The sequence below is a fragment of the Mytilus trossulus genome, chromosome 2 (assembly GCF_036588685.1).
Source record: "Mytilus trossulus isolate FHL-02 chromosome 2, PNRI_Mtr1.1.1.hap1, whole genome shotgun sequence".
NCBI classification, from domain to species: Eukaryota; Metazoa; Mollusca; class Bivalvia; order Mytilida; family Mytilidae; genus Mytilus; species Mytilus trossulus.
This window is the reverse complement of record NC_086374.1, coordinates 80692156-80705829: the sequence shown is the minus strand read 5'-3', so window position 1 is coordinate 80705829 and position 13674 is coordinate 80692156. Positions and strand designations below refer to the sequence as shown.

General features: G+C 31.6%; 1 protein-coding gene across 1 annotated transcript; it reads left to right on the top strand.

Annotated features, from left to right (window-relative positions):
- The first annotated feature begins 4319 nt into the window (after window positions 1-4319).
- On the top strand, window positions 4320-11273 carry LOC134705442 (peptidyl-prolyl cis-trans isomerase-like 3). The gene is made up of 6 exons (XM_063564167.1): window positions 4320-4373; window positions 6106-6180; window positions 6768-6861; window positions 7313-7380; window positions 9354-9472; window positions 10906-11273. Exons 1-6 carry the CDS (start codon window positions 4371-4373, stop codon window positions 11030-11032), a joined length of 486 nt encoding a protein of 161 aa, XP_063420237.1. The 5' UTR covers window positions 4320-4370; the 3' UTR covers window positions 11033-11273.
- Window positions 11274-13674: the final 2401 nt, after the last annotated feature.

The following is a 13674-nucleotide window of genomic DNA, read 5'->3' as shown; positions in this document are numbered from 1 at the left end:
TTCAATTTTGTTAATTTTGTTGAGACAAAAGTAAATTTTGTCAATTTTGTTGAGACGAAAATCAATTTTGTCAATTTTGTTGAGACAAAAGTCAATTTTGTTAATTTTGTTGAGACAAAAGTCAATTTTGTCAATTTTGTCAATTTTGTCAATTTTGTCAATTTTGTTGAGACAAAAGTCATTTTTGTGACGACAAAATTCATTTTTGTGACGACAAAATTCAATTTTGTAACAACAAAATTTACTTTTATGAGACAAAATTGACTTTCGTGAGACAAAATTGACTTTCGTGAGACAAAAATCAATTTTGTCAATTTTGTTGAGACAAAATTCAATTTTGTCAATTATGGTGAGACAAAAGTCAATTTTGTCTCACATTGGTCAATTTTGTCTCACAAAAGTCAATTTTGTTGATCACATTGGTCAATTTTGTCTCACAAAAGTCAATTTTGTCAATTTTGTCTCACAAATGTCAATTTTGTGTAACAAAAGTCGATTTTGTATGCACATTAGCTCACAGAAACCAAACTAAACTAAGTTGAATACAAAATTGACTTTTGTCGCCCAATTTTCAAATTAGGTAACAAAAGTCAAGTCTGAGTAACAAAAATGAATTTTGTCATGACAAAATGACTTTTGTCCGCTGATAGATAATTTTGGATGACAAAATTTTAAATTTGTAGTATGATACAAATTTTGTTAAACTGAACTCATTTTTGTTGAACAAAAGTCACTTTTGTCCGTACAAAATTGAATTTTGAGTACAAAACCACAAGAGTCCCATTCAGCGCCCCGTATTACGTGCCATGCTAATTAAACTTTTCCAATTTGATATCACAAATAATCAGTTTGATATAACAAATAATCATTTTAATATAACAAATAATCAATTTGATATAACAGATAATCCATTTGATATAACAAATAATCAATTTGATATAACAGATAATTTGATTATCAATTTGATCTAACATTATTTTTTCAATTTTATAGAACAGATTATCAATTTGATATATCAAACTTTCAATTAGAAATAACAAATTGTCAATTTGATATAACAAATTGTGAATTTTCTACCAATATTATGATTTGCTCATAATAATGAGATTGATCGAAACATTGCGGCGACAAATATGTCATTGAATACTTATTCAAAACTTTCTTAACTGGTTAAATGTTTCTGAAACCCTCCCCCCCCCCCTTTTTATCTATTGTTTAAGGCAGTTTTGGGGACTAGTTTGAAAATTCTCTATTCAGTAAATGGGACCTGGTGTCTTAGAACGAACGATTATTAAAGAAAAAAGGATCAATTTATATTGCACATTTTCAAGTCAGAACGAAATGGATGGTTCTATTGTCCTCTATTGGGATATGTGTTTTTCTAGGAACATAGGAACATGCAAGATTTAAAAATGTTTCCCCTTCATAAAAAAACCTGGCATGATTCTTAATCAATTTCGATGGACACATGCAAAGATTAATGAAACATCCTAAAGTTCATTCTTGTATTTTTCTTTATATATTTGTTTCAAAATTTATTTTGTTTGGGAACATTAAATTCAAAACAAAGCCCCATGCGCGAGAAAACCGATACACAATCAGTGCAAAAGGGATATGGTATATCAAATTTTTAAAAAAATATTTCAAATTATCATAGTCTGTTATATCAAATTGATAATCTGTTAAATTACTACTTATTTGTTATATATAATTTAAAAAAAAAAAATTGCACCCTCAATTCTTTTGTAGCAAATACCCCATCATGCAAAACCATAACTTTTTTTATATTTTTTTTTATACAATATCTCAACAGATTTTTATCGAATCTAATTAAAATAATATCTGTATCTGTTTAGGCGGAGGACATTTTAGTGCATTGATAGGACATTTAGCGACAGAAAAAATAGAAGTTTTAGCGCCAAAGTATAGCACAATTTAGCCCAATATTTTTTACCCATTCGTGCGAAAATGGAAAATTACCAATGCCCATTTTCGCGCAATATTTTAATCCATTGTAATGATAAATGGTTCATGATAAATATTTTTTCAATAGAATTAAGACAGCACAATTTAAAAAGTGTCATGACCATTAAAATATAACACTAACAGTTTAAAGGTTAAATCAAATTTTTTAAAGTCCATTCTAGCCTGGAATTTATATTCCAGAGAACGTACGTAATAGGCTCTGGGTATATCCCCTTTAAAATACTGTCCATAAAGTTGCAGTAGGAACTGTTTTTCTCTTTCTCTTTATCTTGTCTAGATTGTGGTGCACATTCCTCTATACATTGTATTTTATGTCCCACCTACAATAGTAGAGGGGCATTATGTTTTCTGGTTTGTGAGTCCTTCTGTTCGTTCGTCTGTTCGTCCTTCCGTTCGTCTGTTTGTCTGTTTGTGTGTCCTTCCGTGCGTTCGTCTGTCCCGCTTCAGGTTAAAGTTTGTGGTCAAGGTAGTTTTTAATGAAGTTGAAGTCCAATCAACTTGAATCTTAGTACACATGTTCCCTATAATATGATCTTTCTAATTTTAATGCCAAATTAGATTTTTTACCCAATTTGACATCCCATGGAACATGGAAAATGATAGTGCAAGTGGGACATCCGTGTACTTTGGACACATTTTTGTTATATATGTTGTTGTTTGCAATTTGATGATAGTATCAAGAAAAAACGTAAATAGCTGAGTGACAACTCCAAAATTGCTTTTATTTCCATGATGAACCATAGTGAACACATCATACAACTTTAATATTAAGCCAGCACAAATTAAGTTAATGCTTATGGTTTTAGTAAGGACTAAGGAGGGTATTAATCAACTAGGTAAGTTTTCTCTAAATTGGGCTATCGAAAAGACAGGTGAACGGATTATTCCTGCGCTAAAATGGGCTCTAATGTCTGCTCTAAAATGTCCCCTAGTAGTTTAACATAAAAAAAAAAATTATCTGCACCCATCTGTTTTCTTGTTCATAGTTGAGATTAAATTTCCTTTGTTGTTAATTTTGAATTTGCTTTCAACCGGGTTGATTCTTTTTATATTTAATATAGGCGATGAAATAAACGATTCAACTACTAGTAATAAAACTTTTGTTCAGAAATTATCAAAAGCGGATAAAAGAAAAAGCCCCTGGCACCATTTGCAAATATGGTCTTGAGGAACAATGATAATCCGTCGGAAGTGAACGATAAATGACTGACCCGTGTTAAGAGAAAGCAATATATCTTGCACGTAAAAGACACCCTTTTAGATTTCGAAAAGAGCAGGCTAAGGCTACAGGGCTACAAGGCTACAAGGAAGCACATGCATCCTCAAAATGGAAACGGATTAATATAAGTTGTAATAACTTGTTTCCCAATCCACTGTAAGTAAATATGTTTAAACTAAATGAAAAGGCAACAGAAAAGACAGTGGCTTGAACTTTTTTTTAAATATCCTGTTACAATCAAAAGAAAGAGAAAATATCTTTGCTCCAAGGGGACACAATATTTAAATGAATAATAGTTTTCTGTTTTAATTTAACTGTACTTAAGACTAATACGACACATCAGAAACACAACATTAAAATGAAACACACAGAAACGAACTACAATGTATAATTCGTATTATTCTAGATTGGTATTATTTTAGTAGGTTTCTCCTGAGACTACTATAACACATAGTAGTCTCAGGTTTCTCTCATATTAATTGCATTTTGAATAATATACGTTTTCCTCAGTTTTAGGTGTCAGACCACCAATTACTCCCTCCAATTTAGAACGTAAAAGTAGCCCTACTCTGACACAAAATAGTGCTTTTGATGTCCTTGTTTACTTAAACTAACCAACAAATATGCAGAAATGAAACTTTTGGTGAAAGAGACATATATCTAGATCATTTTGAGTCAAAATTTACTTGTCTATGAGTTTGCATTAAACATTGAGGATTAATGCGCTCCATAGTATACTAATTTTAGATTTCCAGAAAACCAGGTTTGGTTTTTTGAGTATCTCTGTTTGAAGGTCAGTTAATTTGTTAGAAGGCTTTAAAGGTATGGTGAAAATTGGCATGTAGAATGCTGATACATGTACAATTCAGGATGATATATCTATGAAGTTAAACTTAAGGTAAAATATTTAGAAAGCTATGAAAATTGCAAAATTTGGTTGAACAGATAGGGATTTTTAATTGGTGGTCTGTCACCTTTAGTTTGTAACCCGGAGTTGTTTTTTTCTCTATCGATTTATAAATTTCGAACAGCGGTATATATTACTGTTGCCTTTATTTGAGAGACCGCATGTTTCCCATGTTCGTATCCGGGATAGGTTATTTTATACAAACAACACAATGTTTCCGGTTGAATTCTCCCAAACAAAGTTATACATTAAATTAATATGGTAATTTTTATTGGATCTTTCAATGAATTATAACATACCTAATTTAAAAAAAGGACAAGGGAATTTCTGTCTTACTTCTATCTGGTAGTGTGTGTTTCTATAAAAATCCCAAAAGTTCTTCATTTTCCAATGACAAAAGATCGACAGAGCTGACAACAAACAATGACAAATGTTGGTGTCTTAAAAAAAAAACCAACATGTTTAACAAACAATCACTATTATTCTAAAAAACATTTTTTTGGAACTATTATAACTACATCATTGGCTTCTAAAAGGACTTGAAAATAAGGCCCACAACCATTCAATATTCAAGGGGGGGGTCTCATTGGGGGATTCCAATCCTGGATCCTGCTTACTGGTTTGTCAGATTCCCGTATCCCGCTTACACTATGTACATAAGCATTTCCCATTTTTTTGTCATTTCCCGGGTCCTGCTAGACCTCATTTCCCGTTTTCACGACACAATTATTAGACTTTCACATGTCGCACAAGTTTACAAAAAATCGACAACCCGCATCACACTTAGACCCTAATGAGACCCACTCTAGGGAGGTGTCATGAGGAAATTGTTATCTAGATTGGTCTTTGATTTCAACCTGTTGATCTGTAGTCCAAAAGGACTTGTTGATACCTAATCCAAATAATGATAACATCTTGAACTTTAGGCTATTTTATTTTTTCTTTGACGACTTTCTTCGCAGTGTATGTTTTTTCTTCTGTGAATTAAGCCTTCCTTCCTCATGTTCCTTTTCACAGAAAAAAAACATAGGCTTTCAAGGTGTCATAGTTATTAAGACTAGAAGATACCATGCTTATTTTTTATTTTATTTTTATGCCTTTTTACCCTCTTCTATCATGTGTTAAAGATGTATATAACTTTGAGAGGACTTGCTGCCTTGCCTGGCATTATATGCGCTAAGTTTTCACGGAACCAAAAACATTCAGCATGAATATGGTTCCTTACTTGGAAGAAGAATTTGTAAAATTAAGAAATATCTGATAAATTTTGTTAGAAAATAAATTTATCATGCATATGTTTATCATATTTATATTTACAAAAAAAAAACTTAAAAGTCTATGTCTGATTAATCATTTATTCTAAGAATTCTAAGAATAATAAATTTTCTACACATTGATCAGTCCAAAATTGAAGGGCGCCGCTCCCTTGGTGCCTTCATCTGCTCCCTTCTGCCATGTCTGCCCTGACAACTTTTTTCAAACAAACAAAAAACTTGTGCCGTTTTGGTAAAATTGCCTTTTTGTTTCAACGATTTCATATCAGAAGTTAAATTACATATATGACACCTGGTGATTGCCCCAAGGTTAATCATGTCATTACAATCAAATACAGTGGATAAGACTTCAAAGATGTTAATGACTGGGTAATTTAATTAAGACAATGTACAAATGTACCGTTTTGTCATAAATTTAATGAATGTGTCAACAGTCATGGATGTTTTTAGCTTGGGTCGAGCATTTTCTATCTCCAAGTCACAATGGAAGTGTATGTGAATTTAATAATTAATAATGTATAAACATGTAGGTCAACATACTCCCCAAATTCATGTAAGCAAAGATTTACTCATTTAAAACAATCTTAGATTTGAGAGGCCATCATGTGATTAGAACATATCATGAAGATGTTAAGAAGTTTACTGGTATATATATATATCATGTGTGTTGTACATGTAGGTAATAGCATGAATAAAGATATTATTTTTACTACTTTTAGTCTGTGACTCTTCATACTGACCTTGGAGACATAAAGATTGAATTGTTCTGTGAGAGCTGTCCAGTCACATGTGAGGTAACTATGAAATAGATTTTTGCTCAGTCATCAGATCATACTTTTTATTTGCTCCCCTAGCTAAAGGCCAGGTGAGCTATTCTCATCATTTGTTGTCCTTTGTTGTTTACTTTTATGAAAATCTTCTCTTTTGAAACCACAGGGTAAACTTTAACCAATCTTGACCACAATCATTATTTATGTATCTAGTTTTATGTATTTGTTCAATGACCCCTTTTGCCAACCAACATGACCAACATTGCAAAAAATAAAACAGAGTGGTAAAAGGCAAGTTTTGTATGATATCTTGAAAACCTCTATGAAAAGAGAAAATTGAGCAGGTGCAAAAAAAACCAGAATGTTGAGATATACCTGCTGTCCATTTATGTCAAAACTCATTGAAACTGTCTGATGACATGTATATATAATGTCAATTTTTGTTACCATGACTTTGCTATATATTCTAACTATAGTTATGAGTGGAATGAACCTGGGTATAGTGAAATAATTTACTTCTATAGTTGAATTCATTTAACATGTTTAAGTTCATTACTACAGTACAGATTATGATATCACTATAATTTACTAAAGTGAATTATTTTTTACAGAATTTTTTAGCATTATGTGCAAGTGATTACTACAACGGATGTATATTCCACAGAAACATTAAAGGATTCATGTTACAGACAGGTGATCCAACAGGTAAATAGAATTATTGTTATTTTACAAAATTTTGTTTGATCTAACTGACTGATAATTTCCTTTCTCAGCATATTAGAGTGATATGAAAAATTATAGCAAGAAATTAAGGGAGCACATACAATTGTCAATGTAAACATCTACGTCGTCATACACAAAATAGTGATAAATAGATTATCATTCCTTATCTCAACTCGGACAGGCTCAAGAGAGAAAATCAATCTCCTTGAGATGACCACGGACAATCAATTAATATTAAATTTTACAAACTACAGACAAGTGATCCGACATAATTGATTTGATATCATATAAATTTGTTGTTTTATGTGACCTCAAAATCCATGCCAAATATAAACAGCAGTCCCTTTTGTTAGTAAGTTTGACATAAAAATATAATGTCATATTGAATATGTAAGATAAGATATGCTGTAATTGTTTCATATGATTTTTTTAGGAACAGGTAAAGGTGGCAACAGTATATGGGGCCAGAAATTTGAAGATGAACTCAGAGATAATCTAAAAGTAAGTAATATGACCGATTGTACAAGAATCTTAAATCTGGGTTCATCATAAAGTAAGTCATGTTTTCCCAGATTCTGGTTACAGGGTTCTTGTTAAGACACGTATACGCGTCCTGGACGCATGGAAATCGAGCTGGACGCGTCATTCTTTAAACCCATGAGTCTCTGGGACGCGTCCTGATTGTATCCCCTGAGTCCCAGAAACATCGTTTTGCCTAGAAGATTAATGATATGACATTGTTTTGACAAGAAACTAAACCGGAAGTCCATGTCAAAACATTGTTGTGATGCGTAGATCAATATTTTTGACAGCTGATAGATTTATAATTTACCTAATTTACATTGTCTGCATGGTTGAACAAGCCAATGAACGGCGATCATGAGACATTTCTCAAATTAAAAAGTAAAAATTCTTAACTATTTTTTTTTTTTTTTTTTAAATACAAATGCTTGACTGTACCTTAAATGAAGTGAATATAAATCCAAACGAAATTATGAAAATCAGAATAATCCAGAAAATAAATGAATTGCTTGACCACATGGTTTGTTTTGTTTACAAATATGTCACATGATCATTTTAGGCGGGAAAAATACTTGGGGAAACACCTAAGTAACAGACAACTCTATCTGGATATTTATAGACATCTAAATAAACAGTTGATATGGTAGTGCCATGAAAGTAGTTTAACTTCGTGTATAAATTCAATATATACTAATTTAATTGGGAAAAGGGGGTAGAGGGGAAGGGGTTGATTTGTAATTTTTTAATTTTTTTTGTAATTTTTATAAATTTTGGTAACTAAAAATAACAAGACAAATTCTTTAACTGGGTTTATTATTAAATAGTCCATTCATAAAAAAAAAACAAAAAAAAACCTACCTACCTAACCTGCCCTAATCTTTTTAATGGAACTCTGGCTTAATTTGGCAAACCAACATTTTTTTCAATGTGGCCCCACATCAAGGATATGATATAGACCCAGAAAGAAGGCTGTTACATGTATATATTTTGAACAATAACTATTTAGAGGTCATATTTTTTATTGATTAAATAAAATCTACCAACCCAACACGCATGGTTTAAGTTGTATTTCGTCACATTTCATTATATTATGACACAAAAAAAATACATTGCATCCTGGACTCATCAAAATCTTTTGGGACTCACCATTTCTAAAAGTGATGAGTCCAAGGACTCACCATGAAAAATTCCTAGTGAGAACCCTGTCTGGTTAAGAGTTATCTTATAAAAGTCATGCGATCTGATTTCCCAGATTCTGGTTAAGAGTTATCTTATAAAAGTCATGCGATCTGTTTTCCCAGATTCTGGTTAAGAGTTATCTTATAAAAGTCAGGCAATCTGTTTTCCCAGATTCTGAATAGGGATTACATTTTAAAAGGCAGTGGTGTAAACTATTTGGTTGATAGTTGTCTCATTAGCAATCATACCACATCTTTTAATTTTTGTATTTGCAACTTAAAGTTTAAATGGCTTACATCATGTACATCTTTAGTGGTTTGGTGAAAACTTGTCTTTTTAGTCAAATGTTATATTCACTGTAACTAGAAATGGTAAAATTGTTAAATGTTTGAATCAAGTCCCTGTAGGATAAAGTCATGTTTTTCTCTGACTAATAATAAAGTCTTTACACAAAATCCATTTGATGTTGGATGTATATTGAGGGATATTTTAGTCTTAGATTCATGATTTGAAAAATGCAAAAATATATATTTATTTAAAAGTCATATACAATAAGCTGCAAAGATTTCCGTAACAACTTCCAATTTTACTGAGATGTCTGCACATGCCTGATGCTGCTGATTTGTTTAGCGAAATATTGCGTGAATATTTAAGATATTTTTTAAAATATTCATAAGCATTACTTTCTTAGACAATTATTATTATTATTTATATTATATGTTGATTATTCTGGGAAAGCTCTCCCTTAAAGAATGATATTTTTGATATTTCAGCACAATGTGAGGGGAGTAGTTTCCATGGCAAACAATGGGCCAGATTCTAATGGTTCACAGTTTTTTTTCTCATATGCCAAACAGCCACATCTAGATATGAAGTATACAGTATTTGGAAAGTAAGCTTAGATTTTGAAGTAATTTTTTGCGGTCTAAACCTGATCAGTCAATATTAATGAGGCTAGTCTTGAGACAAGTTGATGAGATCAGTCTTGCATGACTTTACAAGTTCATGAGGCCAGTCATCCATGACTACACAAAATCGACAAGGCAAGTCTGTGTTACTTTTTTTTTGCATCACCTTGACAGAGTTAAGATGTGAGACATAGGACTATGTTGTTATGGCAGCTGTGGTGTAATCAATGTATTTGTTTATCATTTCATCAGTTATATATCAATGAAATTAGGTATGAAGTTTTATAAGCATTGGTGCATCTTATTTCCATGGTAATCATTCTGCCTGCCTCTCAGTTTTTATCTATTAATAGCTTTGAAATTTTTGCTATATATAAATAAGAAGATGAATGATTGTCAAGGAGACAATTTAAAAGAGATCAAATGACACAGAAAATACAAATGTAAAACCATTCAAACAAGAAAACCGAAGACCCAATTTATATTCAAAATAATAAACAAAAAACATATGTGTTACAGAGAAACAAACGACAACCAGTTATAATAATAATAATAAATTCTTTATTTAAAGAGGGTAAACTCAGTTAGTTACAGTTAACTACAGGTTATAGACTAAGGACATGCTGGTAAAGAATGTGATGAATTTAAACTAGTTAGATGGTGCCAAACCCTCTCCTAACCTTGGACAGTGGTGTAACAGCACAAACAAGAACACACTATACTAAACAATATAAAATAAGATACACATCAATAAACAAGAACTACTCAATTACAGGCTCCTGACTCGGGACAGGCACATGCATACAGAATGTGACAGGGTTAAACTAGTTTATTTACCCTAATCCTTCCATTAACATGGGACAGTGGTATAATAAACATGTATTAGTTTGCAATTAAGTCAGTTTATAGGGAACCACTAGTGGTAGGTCAATGATACTTGGTATTTGATTGTATTAGTATTGGTACATCTCATTCCTATTGTTTTACCCTGCCCACTCAGTCTTGGTCCATTGACTTTGAAACTTTTGCTTAGTTGTTTTGTATTAGTTTGTGATTAGCTCAGTGACTGGGGAATAACTAGTGTAGGTAAATAATATTTGGTATGCAGTTATATAAACACTTTCAAATTTCATTTCCATACAACTTGTTTGGCATCCTACCGTCAGTCATGGTTCATTAATTTTGGATAATTTGCATAACTTATAATTATGTTTAAGAATAAAAAATCGCTTTTTTGATATCAGCTTTTGCATTTTACTTTCCAAATAAAAAATTTTGCTGCTTGAATTAGTCAGGATATATATATATACAAGATGTAGGTTTTATCATTTTCTATGTACCTTGAATTTTATATTTTGCATAATTACAGTGTTGAGAACATTTCATTAAAATATTGAAATCTTATCTAAATTTACAGAGTAATTGATGGTTTTGACACATTAGATGAATTTGAAAAGCAATCAGTAGATGAAAAGACCTACAAACCTTTAAATGAGAGTAGAATTCAGGATATTACTGTACATGCTAACCCTATAGCAGGATGAGCAAGGCTGGTCAAGAAGTACTGGACTATTACTAATGTAAATTACTGATTGACTCATGGAGGTGTGATTCTGTGATACCTGATTATAAGTCAGCAATACTCCTGCAGAACAGTAGCTTACAGAAGTTGTTGTGATAAGACACATTAATTGCATTGATATCAACATATATATCAGTTTACACTGAAAATTAAAATGTTCTAAAGCCATGATAACAATTTTATATCAGTATGGAAAATTAAACAAACAAATGGAAATTAAAAGGCTCTTATTTTTAGCTCACCTGGCCCGAAAGGCCCAGTGAGCTTTTCTCATCACTTGGAGTCCGTCATCGTCTATGGCCGTATGTCGTTTTTACAAAATCTTCTCCTCTGAAACTATTGGGCCAAACCTAACCAAAGTTGGCCACAATCATCATTGGGGTATTTAGTTTAAAAATTGTGTCTGGTGACCTGGCTAAAAATAGAACATAGGGGTAAAAGGCAGTTTTTGGCTTATAACTCAAAAATCAAAGCATTTAGAGCAAATCTGACAATGAGTAAAATTGTTTATCAAGTCAAGATCTATCTGCCCTGAAATTTTCAGATGAATTAGACAACTGGATGTTAGGTTGCTGCCCCTGAATTGTTAATTTTAAGGAAATTTTGCCGTTTTTTGTAATCATCTTAAATATTATTATAGAGATAAACTGTAACATCAAAAATGTTCAGCAAAGTAAGATTTACAAATAAGTCAACAGGACCAAAATTGTCAGTTGACCCCTTTAGGAGTTATTGCCCTTTATATTAAATTTTTAACCATTTTTCATAAATCTTAAATATCTTTTATAAAAATCTTCTCCTCTGAAACTACTTGGCCAAATTATACCAAACTTAGCCACAACCATCATTGGGGTATCTTGTTTAAAAATTGTGTCTGATGACCCAGCCAACTAACCAAGCTGGCCACCATAGCTAAAAATAGAACATAGGGGGAAATGCAGTTTTTGGCTTATAACTCAAACACCTAAGCATTTAGAGCAAATCTGACATTGAGTAAACTTGTTTATCAGGTCAAGATCTATCTGCCCAGAAATTTTCAGATGAGTAGGACAACCAGTTGTTGGGTTGCAGCCCCTGAATTGGTAGTTTTAGGGAAATTTTGCTGTTTTTGGTTATTATCTTGGATACTATTATAGATAAACTGTAAACAGCAATACTGTTCAGCAAAGTAAGATTTACAAATAAGTCAACATGACCAAAATGGTCAGTTGACCCCTTTAGGATTTATTGCCCAAGGTAGTCAATTTTTAACCATTTTTCGTAAATCTTGGTTTTCTTTTACAAAAATCTTATCCTCTGAAACTACTGGGCCAAATTAATCCATACTTGGCCACAGTCATCTTTGGGGTATCTTGTTTAAAAAATGTGTGGCGTGATCAGGCCAACCAACCAAAATATCTAAAAATAGAACACAGGGGTAAAATGTAGTTTTTGGCTTATAACGCAAATATGATGCTTTTAAATTGTTTATCAGGTGATGATCTATCTGCCCTGAAATTTTCAGATGGATCAGACAATCTGATAAGGAGTTATTGTCCTTTATAGTCAATTTATAACAATATTCATAAATTTGTAAATTTTTACTAACATTTTCCACTCAAACTACTGACAGATTGAAATAATTGTAAGCAGCAAGAATGCTCAGTAAAGTAAGATGTACAAACACATCACCATCACCAAAACACAATTTTTTCATGAATCCTTCTGTGTCCTTTGTTTAATATATAAATATATTTAGTCGTATATTTTTATTTTTTATGGTTTCTATTTGTATTTGATTTTTAAATTTGTTTATATGTACTTGTTTCATTGTTTTTATGCATTGTAAAGCGCTTAGAGTAAATGTTTATTTAGATAAGCGCTATATAAGCACTGTAAATAATAATAATAATAATAATATTCTGAATTCACATAGACCAAGGTGAGCGACACAGGCTCTTTATAGCCTCTAGTTATTTAATAAATTATTTTTTATGATAAAGTACTGATATACTTGACAGATAAAAAACAAATGGTAAAATACTTCATGACAAGTTTTTAGAAGACAGCAAACTTTTTGTGTTAGGGTTAAAGGTAGGTTTTTGTCTGATTTTTACAAAAATTATTGAGACATTAGTGAGCATGTGTTATAAATTTTCCAGCTTTAACTATATATACAGTTATGGAAAGAACCTTTCAGAATGGAAAAAATATATTTCATACAACATTTTAAGCTGAAAAATAAGTATTAGCACTTACTGAACTCCAAGGTAAATTCAAAAAGAAGGAAGTCCATAAATCTTTATAAAATCGATAAACACAACGAATGGAAAACAAATATCATATTCATAACTTGGTACAGGTATTTCTCGAAGAAAATGGGCAGGAAAACCAGGTTTGGTAGCTAGTTATATAGCTTAATCGCCCACATGATTAACAGTTGATTTAGTTCCATTTTGTTGACAAAATTGGGTAATCAAACTCACACCATTGGTTATCACGAGAATAATAGGGTCCAAACTGTGTAAAATTGAGAATGGAAATAGGGAATTTGTCAAAAAGAGAAAACAACCCCATAGAACAGACCACAGCAGAAGGTTATCAACAGGTCTTCAATGTATCGAT